Source organism: Passer montanus, unplaced genomic scaffold, assembly GCF_014805655.1.
Source record: "Passer montanus isolate IOZ18808 unplaced genomic scaffold, ASM1480565v1 scaffold18, whole genome shotgun sequence".
NCBI lineage: Eukaryota > Metazoa > Chordata > Aves > Passeriformes > Passeridae > Passer > Passer montanus.
Genome location: NW_024365381.1, coordinates 11,862,195 through 11,874,827, shown reverse-complemented (window position 1 = coordinate 11,874,827; position 12,633 = coordinate 11,862,195). Strand labels below are relative to the sequence as shown.

The 12,633-nt window shown below is 42.2% G+C and overlaps 1 protein-coding gene across 3 annotated transcripts in view; it reads left to right on the top strand.

The window, feature by feature from the left end:
* The window catches only part of ITPKA (inositol-trisphosphate 3-kinase A), a 39,414-nt gene that overhangs the window by 16,740 nt on the left and 10,041 nt on the right, over nt 1-12,633 (top strand). For all 3 annotated transcript variants that reach the window (XM_039704821.1, XM_039704822.1, XM_039704824.1), the window contains 3 exons: nt 7,197-7,293; nt 9,426-9,639; nt 11,226-11,430. In XM_039704821.1, the coding sequence (XP_039560755.1) occupies nt 7,197-7,293; nt 9,426-9,639; nt 11,226-11,430 (516 nt within the window). The remainder of the gene's footprint in view (nt 1-7,196; nt 7,294-9,425; nt 9,640-11,225; nt 11,431-12,633) is intronic.

Here is a 12,633-nt window from a genome sequence, read left to right as displayed (position 1 = left end):
GTGCATGAATGTGTATGCATATATTACTAGAAGAAACATGGAGGTTAATTATGTTTTGCTTTTTTGGCATAAAAATGTCAGCTGGTTCAGGATCTGGGTCTGACCAAGATGACTGCCTGCCTGTTTCATATCTGCAAAGACAACTATACTAAGCCTCAAACTGAAAGAACTCAAAACCAGAATCCCTTGATAGGCAAATTTTGTGACTGTAACCGGAAAGATACTGTGTTGCTCAGCAACTCTCACTATCTTCTTAATTTTATTTTTCTTATATAACATCACTCAGATCCTCAGTTCTCTTCATGAGGTGAAACCATATGGTGAACTGTCCCAGAGTTATATTCCTTGAGGAAATGAAATCCCTAATAACCACTGAAGCTGGCTGCTGGCAAGCTGCACCCATGGAACAGTCTTTGGTTTGGGGGAAGCTGTGCTGATAACAGCTTGTCTTGGTAGAGTATTGTGATTTTGACAAAGCAGTAGATACTTTGCTTAAGTGTTATGTGGTTATTTTTTTAGTAGATTGTAATTATAGTACTGTTGTTATTGGCTACATTCACACAGAGAAAGGACCACATCTAATTATTCAGTAATTAAATTAGGCCAGTAATTTTCTTGGTTTTGATTTGCTCAAAATTATTTCTCATGGAAGCTTTTTATAGTAGGGGCAGGTATTGGTAGTGTGGAAACAGATGAAAAGAAAGTTTTGTTTTGGCTAGGTTTAGTCCATTAAAATAATATGGTTAATGGCTTTAGACCTACGTATAAGTTCTTTACCTGTGTAGGTCCAATATGTCAGGTCAAAGCCATTTCAAATAAAGTGACAAACAGTAGTGAAGGCAGAGAACAAATATATTATTTAAATTTTCTAAATTATTTAAATAATTAAATAAAATGGCATAAATAATTAGGAAAACAAATTAGCTTTCAAACTGGTTTCAGTTTTAATAAATTATGGTAAATAAAGCAGTCAAGGGTTTTGTAAATAAAATTAACTCAGTAGGCTTTAGAAAACATTTTAAGTAAGTGTATATACTATAAAAAGCAGAATTGGAGGCCAAGAAGGCCAATGGTATCCTGGAATCATTAGGAAGAGCATTGCCAGCAGGTCTAGGAAGTGATTTGACCCTTCTACTTAGCCCTTGTGAGGCTGCATCTGGGCTCTCAGTACAAGGGAGACATGAAGCTCCTGGAGCAAGTCCAGAGAAGGGCTTTGAAGAGGATTAGGAGACTGAAGCAACTCTTATGAGGAAAGGCTGAGGAAGCTGGGCCTGTTCAGCCTCAAAAAGAGAAAAATGAGAGGGGACCTCAGTGTCTATCAGTATCTGTCAGAGGAAAGAGCCAGACTCTGCTTGGTGGTGTCAAGCAACAGGACAAGAGGCAGTGAGCCGAAACTGAAGCACAGGAAGTTCCACCTGAATAGGAAATAGAACTTCTGCAGGTGGCCAAGCACTGGTTGCCCAGAAAGGTTGTGAAGCCTCCTTCACTGGAGATAGTCCAGAACCATCTGCATGCAATCCTGTGCCACGTACTCTAGAATGACCCTGCTTGAGCAGAGAGGTTTGACCAAATGACCCACGGTGGTCCCTTCCAACCTGACCCGTTCTGTGAAGCAATAATACAATTGTAAAAGATACAGAGTTTAAAAGAAACAGTTATGAACAGAAAGTGACCAGCTGCTCACACTGATACTTAAGAAACCTTGTGAGTAATATCGTGGACCTCCTGAGGATTTGTTGTGTCACTCAGGGTAATATGGGTGCTAGAGTGTGACCAGGAAGGAAGAGAAGAGGGACAAAAAAGCCAACCCAGCAGAAAGGTGAGCCACTGGAGAATGACTAATACTGTGCCTGGATAAGTCATAACTGATACCCAGTTTAGTAATTCTTGGTGTTATTTTCAGGGTGCTCATAGAAGGCAGTTCCAGCCATTGTCTGGTCTGATGAGTTCCCAGACACTTTTTACTTTTTCAGACACTGTTGCTGTGGTTACTGTGCCCCAAAAGAGGCCAATGCTCATCACCTTCGTGTGGGCCCACTGCTCACTGTGTTGGCCAAGATCTCTGGGCAGGGGTTGCTCAGTGCTCCTGCACTTTGAGCACATGGCTCTTACAGGATTGTTCTGAAATGCACATAGTAACTTTTTGATAATTATAGTTTTCTGTACTCCTTACAAGTCCCTGTGGAGGAACTTTGTTCCTTTTAGGAGTTGGTGAGACACTGAGTAGGCAGTGGCAACCAGCATTACGGATTAGATTTCAGCCCCCATGTCCCAGAGTGGCAGAATTTAGCCTAAATGATGTAAAGACTTTAAGAGAACAGTAGATAATGATGACTGACAATTAAGTACTCTTTCTTAAAGCCTTCTAAGAAAAAAAAAAAGGGATTACTAAAAAAAAATTCTCATTATCCTTTTGTTTCTTGCTGTCATGATAGCTTTCTTATGTAGGCTTTGTACTAATGCACAAATACAAAAAGAAAAAGAAGACAACAGAATCTTGGGTAAAGAAATGGCTGAAATGTACCCAGTAAAATGATTAAAGGGTCATTGTTTACAAATAGCCTAGCAGAATTTCCATGATTTTTTACCAGCTCAGGCAAGAAACTACACCTCCACTCTGCTGCTGATGGAATCATGGATATTTTTAAAAACCCTGTTGATTTATATTGAATTTTAGTGTTCTTTTGTTCTTCAACTCATTATAGTTTCAAGTAATATGCTAGAATTATGAAAGCTGAATTACTTCATTTTTCTGAAGAAGAAGGTTTTTCTTATTCCCCCAACGCTTCCTAATTTAGATGTGACTGATGTTTTTAATTATTGTAATTGCTGAAAAGTCCTAAGTGAAACAAATTATTTTGTATGTTACCTGTTTGTCATTTCTTGCTTGAGGGTGGTTACATATGTTTCAGATATTCACAGAACTGAGATATTGTTTTATTTTTACCCTTAAATAAGTGAGAGATTCTATTTATTTTTTCCATAGAACAGTAGAGGAACGTTCAGGTCCCTATCCACTGTTGCCTTTAGGAATTAGAGTGGCTCTCCTGTTCCTGACTCATTCAGCATATGCTCAGAGAGATGCTAGGTGTTCTGTACTGCCTGTAAAACAACAATAGCAACTAAAAAAGCTCCATCCAGTTCAGGGAGTTTGCACTAATCTCTTCAGTGAGCTTGCTTATTAGGATGTTGCAGCTCTTGTCCAGCAGTGATGGGAGGGTTTCAGGAAAGCCTGGTAGTTTTTATTCTTGGCAACAGTGGGGTCTGAGGCCAAACTCCTTCAAATGGATGAAATACCTCCCAGAGAGTTCAGTGGATTTTCATCAGGCAAGTCCTCTGGTGTATTTGTGCAGGCTCATCATGGCTGTGTCTCTGCACACTGGTTGTCTGTGGAATTGCATGCTTACCATGAGAAAAGGCCTGGAGAAAGGTGTGCTCACACAAACTAGTGATGTTTGGTTACTGTTGCTCTTTGCTCTCCCGTAATGGATAGACACTTTGGCAGCAGCCACCTTTATCCAGGATAGAATAGGTGGGGAATACCTCACCTGTGCATCTTGTCTGCATATGCACTGAGCAGGTTTCCATCTGCTGCATGGATGTGTGCCCCTCTTCAGAGCTGTGCTCCACATTTAGGAAAGTGAGTCAAGAGAGTAATCCAGGTAGCAGACCAGATACCAAGCCACAGTTCTTTTGCATGCACTGTGGCTGCATTGTGTGAATTGCTTCTCCCGTTCTCTTCCCTGAAAGTTTGTCTGTTTTCTGCCAGGGGCACACTTGCCGTGGCACAGGCTGTCACATGGTCTGCCCCATTGGCAGAAAACTTGCTTTTCCCACTTTAGTGCCTCACTCCTTTTATTGCTCAGGGGGGTTTATATCATGTGTCAATGAAAGTTCACATCGAGTAACTTACTGAGTCTAAGAATGTTAATATTTTTCAGGTTTGCTTCTTGACTCTTTTGGAATACCTTTCTTCTTACTGTTGGAAAACTCTTGAGCATATTGAGGCATATAAAATAGCATCAGTGATGCCAATTCAGACAATCCTGAATGCAGATACAATATAGAGATTACCTGACTTTCGCTTGGGAATCTAGAAGAAGTGAAATGTTGGAGAAACCCAGGCAGAGCAAAAAATCAAGGAAGACTGAGCAGGAATCTAGAAGAAACAGGAGCAGAGGGAGATAAGGCTGCAAATACAGATGGGCAGTGGTAGAAGCCCTCTTTGCCATTGCAGTATAAAGCAGTGATTTGAAAAGCACATAATGCCATTGCTAACAAAGAAGAAGAGATCTTGCTTTAGAAATAGAAGTGAGAATGATTCCTCCTACAGCAAGCACACAAAGTTTTCATCTTCCCACTCACACCACTGCTCTACCAGCATGCAGCCTTGCTTGCATCCTGGCAATTTGTACCCTGGGTTGAGTGAGCTGGGAGACTAGAAATTGAGGTAGAGGAAAGTGAAACTGCTGAAACCCTGCTGATGGCAACACTCCCCACAGGATGGGTCTGAAGGCAGTCCTTTCCCTCCCAGCTTGAGCCTTCTGCTTTCCTTATCTTGAGGGGGAGGCGAGGTTTGTGAAGAGATTATTTATAATTAAAAAAGATAAATAAAAATTGTCAGTGCCTATTTATTGGATGAGTAGCTTAAACATCCTTATCCAAGGCAGCCATAATCTACACAGCCAAAGTCCACTTGAGCTAGGGCTGAATTTAGCCCATTGTCTCTCCTTCACGCCCACAGTACAAATAAAAGCTTCAGCTTCTTAGCATTTGGTGGGAGGGAGGAGGCAGGAGAGCCACTGGAGTGTGATGTTGCATTGACAGTTGATGTGCATTCGTTGAGAATCTGTGCTTCTCGTTACTGGTGCGTGTAGCAGTATGACAAGCCACTGGGAGACAGGATGCAGTTTGTCAGGAGAGGAACATTATGATGTGTGGGGGGTCTTTATGACAGAGTTGTGGAGCGATGTTAACTTCTGATTAAGGGATGGGGAAAAACGAGTGTTGCTCTGAAAACTGGTCTGGAATCTTAAAAAACGGAGTCTTTGGCAGGAGCTACATTCAACGAGGTTATTTTACTTCATAACAATTGTTTTTTTCAACTATTGTTTAAATAACTTGAGGCTCTGTCCTTCTGAAGTAGAAACAGCACAGTAGCCTGAAGAGCTTCTACTATCAGTGAAATCTCACAAATGAACTACACAGCAATAATTTCTTTGCTACTTGAAAAACAGTATTTACATTGCACTTTCCTCCAGAAGGAGGCTATGGACATGTTTAAGTGGTGTACAAGAGTCTCTCTCATCCTCACAGAACAGCAGCTGGGTCTGCAATAGACACAAGTCACTGTTCAGCACTGCAAGGCTGCAGTTTGGCAGCTTAAGGCAAATTTTAAGAAATATGAAATCCAAATAATATAGCATATGAAGAAGTTAGTTATGAAATTAGAGTTTACCTAGAACTAGTAACATCTGTGGAGTTTTAGTAAGTGCAACTGAGTCTTCATAATTCTCAAACATCCAGGATTTTCTCTGGATTCTTCCTCTCACTGGCATAATATGTTTTCAAAAGTATCATTGATGCATGGGGCACATATCTGACTAAGAGTGAATTAATTTCAGCTTGAACTCCATTAAAACCCAAAGTTGAATGGGTAGAAGCAATCTCATTTCAGAGTAAGTATGCCCATGTGGCAATTGCATTGTTGTGTCAGTTTAATTCAAAGCATTGCTTAAAACTTTCTTGTGAAGGCAAATCCTTAAAAAAAAATCCTTTTGTCTGTGGGTTCCTATATGTTCTTGATACATTCTGAGGTAACTGCAGGTTTTTCCCTCACACGGTGACCAGTGTAGCTGGAGGGTACCTTATAACAGATGTTGTGTAAGTTAATAAGTTTGGGGAAGCGTGGCCAGGTCAGAGAGTGATCTGGAAAGCAATGTTTTGCCTGTGTATCATTGCCTGCAATTTCACATTTTCTGTTTTACGCTTAGACTGTAGAAGACAATAAAAATTAGGTATCCTAAGGACCTAAATCTTTAGATCAATATCCATCCTAGAGAAGACACAGTTGTTTTGAATGTGTATTTTCCGGTTGATGAGCAAGCACCTAAACTTGTTTTCAGTGACATTAATACCTCCCATTGATTTTTGTGATTTCCAATTGGGCCATTGATAAACACTTCTCTAAGTGCAGCCTAATCCCCAGGTACACCTGATCTCAGCAAAACCCCCTCAGCACTAAACTGTCATGCCATAAGTGTAATTTTTCCTCTCCAGCAGGGTGTTGTGTTCTAGTGATAGAAGAACTGATCCTGCTCTCCTTGTTTATAAAGCACTTTGGGATCCCTCCAAGTGTAACATGAACGTTAGTGGGCTGTAGTTCTCTCCCATCTGGGTTTCAGTTCCAGGGCATGAGACTTTTTCACTTTCTACTTTTTTTTTTTTTTCCCCCCTGCCTTTGTGACAGAGCGCTCAGCTGCTCTTTGTGAGCAGCTGTTCTGTTTCCCTGTCTGCCTGCAGTGGCACCCAGACAGCTGCAGCCAAAGGTTGCCAGAGCAATGCTCAGCTTTGTTAAAAAGTAACAGGATTGGGAAGCAGGGGAGGGAGTAGGAAAATTCATGACCTGGAGTAGCTTCTACTGCACGCCAGTGGGTGCTGAGGGACCTGGGTGAGCTCTGTGTATGACTAGAGATGTGCTTTCTATGCAGGTGTGCCAGTAGGATTTACCTGCTGGCTCAGGGAAAGCTGCTAATCATGAGGTGATGCTGAAGTTCTCTGGGAAAGGAAGTGTTGCTGACAGTGACAAGCAGCTTATGTGCATGTCTCATGGAAACTTAAATGTGCGTATGGTGCATGTGTGTGTTCGTTCAGCATCTGCTGTCCACACACTGTGTGACTCACAGACGGAGGGCGAGGTGTGGCTAAGAACAGGCCTGTGACGTGCAGTATGACTTTTTTTTCCCCTCCTTATAGGCAGCTTTCTTGTGCATGGCAAGGCGTTATCTTTATTTGTCCATTCTTGGGTTTGTGTGCATATTTTTCCAACAATGATGATAGTGTTTGTTTTGTGGTTCCACCTTGGAGCACTTACACATTAGTGAGGAGCAATTCAATGTGCATGAAGCTGTGCAATAATTTTGTAGCGTGTCAGGATTTCAGCTTTTGCCCAACTTAAGATTTCTTTTCTTTTCCAGAAAAAGGCATGGCATACAATTAAAACCATGGTTAACTTACCAGTCATCAGCCCCTTCAAGAAACGCTACTCATGGGTGCAGCTGGCGGGGCATACAGGTGAGAGGGGTACTCAGTGTGTTTGTCTCTGGAGTGAGGATGACTGCAGCATGAGGAACAGTCTTTCTCTGTTTCCTTCCTTCAGGTAAAAAGGAAGCAGGCAATAGCACACAAATCTGTGACCTAAAACATATTTCAGTTGTGGTGTGGATAGGGAAGTGGGAGTGATACACCTGAGTAATGAGATCAGCAGGGAGGCAATGGTCAGACTCTGGAGAAGGGCCAGGCTTGTAAGGTGGTATGTGTAAAATACTTGTTAGAGGGAAGCAAGAGGTTGGAGAGCTAAAGCCCTAATCTGTCTGTTGCCGTTGGTTGTGGTATGGGATAATTTTTCCTGACTGAGTAGCCAGTAGTTAGTTCTCTAGGGGGAAGGATTACTGTCCATGCCTGTTGTGCTTCAGCCCTGGAAAGGACAGTGTTTCTAATACCACTCCAAACCCCTCATCTGAATGTAGGTCCTTGGGTGGGAAACAAATGGGAAAATTGCCTTGCTGACCACATGTTTGCATTGTGAGTCTGTCATTGTTCACTGTACGAGTGCAAGGAGCAGCTCAGTTGGTTGATTCTAGTCTTGTGTCTGTAAAAATTGGTAGGTGCTCCTGATGGAGGCTTAGTTTCATTTGTAAGGCAAAAAAACAACAAAGAGAAGTCATTTGGTTTGTGTCTCTCGTGCTTCATATAATTCCTGTGCAGTGCTGGTGGGGGTTTATTAGTACACATGTGGGCAGGCACCCACGCTGCATCGTGCTGTAATGCAGTATGTGAACCACCTCTGTGTATGCTGATGCCCTAATATGGTGCACTTCAAAGCTGTGCTGAGAAATTTACTGAGCCCTAGAAAGTGAGTAGCTGCATTTTGCACAGTGTTGTTGTTGGGTCTGATTTGTATCACACAAAGTACCAAGATGACCCAGTCTTAATGCAGTTTTTGTCACAGAAGTGTGGAGTTGGTTTCATCTGTGTGGAGTGATGCACTGGTCATGTAATCATAACCCTTCTGGAGACTCGTATAGTGGAAGAGGAGAGTTAAGAGTTTAATAGAAGCTGATTAGGAGAGATACTGTTCCAGTTTCCTTTTAGCAGTGTTCTGTGGTTGGGTTTACTCCATCCTTTCTGCAGCTGTTCTTCTATGATATGACAGTTTGTTTCTGAACTAGGACCTGGGCTGTTACCAGCCTTGCCCTTTTGCCCAGGCAGTGCCTGTTCTAGGATTTGTCAGAGAAGAACCAGTTTGCAATGGCTGAAGGATCCCGCTGTGTTAAGGGTTGAGTGTTATCCCCAGGGTTAATGAGGCTCCTACTTTGGTGCCCAATTTATTTTGTCTAAATTAAAGGGTGCCTCTGAATGAAACATGCACTTTCCTCAGATGCTGTTGGCTGGTTGCAAGGACAGGAGAGCGTTTGGAATCTCTGGACAGGTGGAGGCTGATTACTGCTAACTGTGGCCTCTGCAGATGTCATTTGTCCTGGGTACCATTCAGACACAGGGCTGTAAACAGCACCGTCGCCCTCCAGGCTGTACCTGCAGGGCATTAGCAGATAAGCAGGTTTCCAGAGGAGGGGCAATACCTGCAGGCAGGCAGGCGCAGTCACAATGTGTGTGTGGGTGTGGAAGGGGCAGTGCTTGGCTTCTGGCTGGCTCTGGCTGTTTAAGCATCACTGACTGACTGTGCTGCCTCTGTCTGGACACGCTCAGCAGGTGTGTATATACCCTGTGTGAGGATTAAGAACAAAGCCAGTGCTGGCAGTGTTAGGCAGCTTTAAAATAGCCTGTCAGAGGATTAATGAATTCTGGCTCGTGGCTTCTTCCTGTGCATTTTAGTAAGTATAGTACTGTTTAATAACCTAGCAAGGACTAGCATGGAAAAAAATCCAAACAGCCCAAAGACCTGAAGCAACTGCACTCCTTAAAGCGATAGATTCTGACATGGGAATGTATCCAAATGGACTTTCACTGCTAACAAGTGTTTGTCCTGTGTGTTTTATTTTTTATGGAAAGCATCTTTTCTCTTCAGGGGAAATCTTTAACTGCTGCTATGAGACTGAGATAGAAGAAACTGGAATGGTGGGGGAAGGGGTTTTTCTTTTTTGCTTGTCAATCTTGTCAGCAAGTGTTTGATTTTCTTTTTGTAGGGAATTTCAAGGCAGCTGATAGTGGGAAGATTCTCAAACGCTTCTCAGAGAATGAAAAAGAGTGTTTTGAGCGATTGATGAAAGACCCACTACGCTCCTGCGTCCCTTGCTTCCATGGCGTGGTGGAGAGAGATGGCGAAAGCTACATCCAGCTGGATGACTTGCTCACTGATTTTGAAGGGCCAAGTGTGATGGACTGCAAGATGGGGATCAGGTGGGGTGAATGAAAGAGAATGTGCTTTGTCTGCATTTGAAGGAAGGGGGAGGTGTGGTCGTGCTCGCAGTCACCTTGGACAACCTGAGGACAATATGTCCCATTACTGCCAGTTTGTACATGGATTCTGGAAACTAACTGATATATCCTCAAAAACTATCCACATCAAGAAATGTTCAGGGGCGATTTAAGACAAAGTTTCTCTGCAGTGGCCTGATAATACATGGGAAAAAATGACATGATTTATTCACTGCCAGTTCATTGAATCTTTGTGTATGCAGTGATTCAGAAAGCCTCACAAAGTAAAATTTCCATCTCCCAATGCAAATGACTGCATAGCAGTGTGAAAACCCATTTCCAATGCTTGAATGGGTCTTTGCTGGTATTGATATTTTCTTTAAAGAGTCAACCATTTGCTCAGGACAGACCTGTGGTTTTCCCTGCTCTGACATCTTGAGGTGTTGCCATCTCTTTGTTCTCCAGGTTCTCACTTTCTTTTCCATTCATTGTCTGTGATTAAGATGAAAACATCAAAAATGATAAGCATAACAAAGAGATAGAGATTTGTTGAGATCCTGGAGTAAGGTAATAGTACAGAGAAGTATGAGCTGTCATAGTAATCTTTCAGCTGGGATGTCAGCTCAGATGCTCAAGAGTTATTGTCATAAATTAGTTACTCTACTTACAGGAGTGCAGATATGCCTTTTCAAATAGATGCCAAATTTTAAATGAATTAGGAAGATGTTGCACTGGTATGTTCAGGAGAAATAGGAGAAGGATTTGCAACAATACACATTTTGTTGAAAATAGGTGACATTCTGGCAGTGAGTGACATAATCTCCTAAATGCCATCCTGGTTTGTTAAACTGTGATGAAGAAAGTAAACTTCAGGCACTTGACAAAGTGCAAGGTCTGGGAATCCAGTGGGATGTGGAAAACATGGGTAGTGTCTTTCTAATGGCTACCGGATTAACAGATTGAGTGATAAGAGCAAAATGTGGAAGTTTTGTGTCCCTTCACCTTCCTGTTCTTAGTTACCTCTTCTGGTTTAGAACTACTCTGATAATCTGCTTTACTCTAGTTTTTTCTATATGAACAGTGATTCTCTCTTTCACTGAGATGCATTAAATAAAACTTAAACTCTCTGAGGCCTAAAAAAATTAGCCATGGCTGTTTTAAAGTTTTTTGAGGAGAGAGAATGCAGTAAGTCTTCAATAGCCCTATTTGGTTTTTTTATTTCATTATGAGTGATCTCTCCTACCTGTCCTCTGGAAATGCAGTTCTGTTTTATGGCACAGTGGGAATTCAGCTTCCTTCTATTCTGTAACCAGGAAATAATCATAATTTGTAACAGTAAGTAAAGGTATAGTTAGAACAAGAAGTGAATTAGAATTCCTGACTCCTGGGGCTGTTTTCACTAAATATGCCTGCACAGTCTTTGCTCTGTGTACTTTGGTTTCCCCGTATGCAAAACTGGGGCAATGATAAGGCTTATTTTCCTGGTTGTTTCTTGGGGCCAGTTTGTGAGCTGTAAAAATAAATATTGAGGAAGTCCTTAAGGATGTGTTGGGATATGATGTTTGCAGAACATACTTGGAGGAAGAGTTGACTAAGGCACGAGAGAAGCCAAAGCTGCGTAAGGACATGTACAAGAAAATGATTGAAGTGGATCCTCTTGCTCCCACGGCTGAGGAGAACGCCCAGCACGCTGTCACCAAACCCCGGTACATGCAGTGGAGAGAAACCATCAGCTCTAGTGCCAACCTCGGCTTCAGGATTGAAGGAATTAAGGTAATTGTTTCACCTCTGCCTGTTTCTGGAGACTGAACTTTTTTGATTAATCAAACAAGCTTGTGCACATCAGTAGCCAGTTCTTCCAAAGGATCGTGTGAAAACACACTAACTGAAACCACAGAGTTCACTCTATTGCAGTTCTAAAGCATTCATTCTAATTGTAACAGAGAGTGTCAATGAATCTAAGCTTCAAATACACATCAGCCATATTTGAATCAGCTACAGAGACCTTACTGGAAGGACTCAAGGAGGTACGCAGTGCAGATAGAATGAAAATTAGACTGTTGTAAGGAGGAATTCAGAACAGAAGTATTAACTCCCTCTCTGCATGCAATTACTTTTTTTATCCAGGAACTATACATATTTATTCCAAGTGAATCACAGTAAACTGGTTTTGTTGCAGTTAGGTTTATTGGCAAGGCATGTTAAAAGCATTTGCTTAGATACTCTTGGGATCAAGGAAACCACTTTTCCTTTTAAAACATTATGAGATCCAGTATAGATGGAGCTGGAATAAAACCAGAACAATCCAGAATTAAATTTCTCCATCAGCCAAGTCCATCTGCTGTTCTTGATGGATAAGTTTGTGTCCCTGTACTATTCCTAGGATACTGCCTTACAGCCGCAGTAGAACCTTGGCAATTTTCTTTCCTACCCCTTACTTACTTATCTTTTATAGACTCATAGAATGGACTGGGTTGGAATGGACCTTAAAGGTCATGCAGTTCAAACCCCCATGCTGTAGGTAGGGACACCTTCCACTAGACCAGGTTGCTCAGAGCTCCATCCAACCTGGTCTTGAAAAATTCCAGGGACGGAGCACCTACAACTTCTCTGGACAACTTGTTCCAGTGCCTCACCCCACTTGCAGTGAAGAATCTTTTTCTAATACCTTTCTAAACCTACTCCCACTTTTGAAGAATCTCTTGTCCTGTTACTGCCTGCTCTTGTAAAAAACTTAAAAAACTTCTCTCCATTTTTCTTGTAGGCTCCCTTCAGGTACAGGAAAAGTTGAGTTAGGCCACCCCAAAGCCTTTTCTTTTCCAGGCTGAAAAAACCCAGTTTGCTCAGTCTTTCCTCATAGGAGAGGTTTTCCATCCCTCTAATCAATTTGGTGGCCCCCACCTGGGCACACTCCAACAGGTCCATCTCTGTCCTGAGTTGGGGACCCCAGAGCTGAATGCAGCACTGCTGATGGGG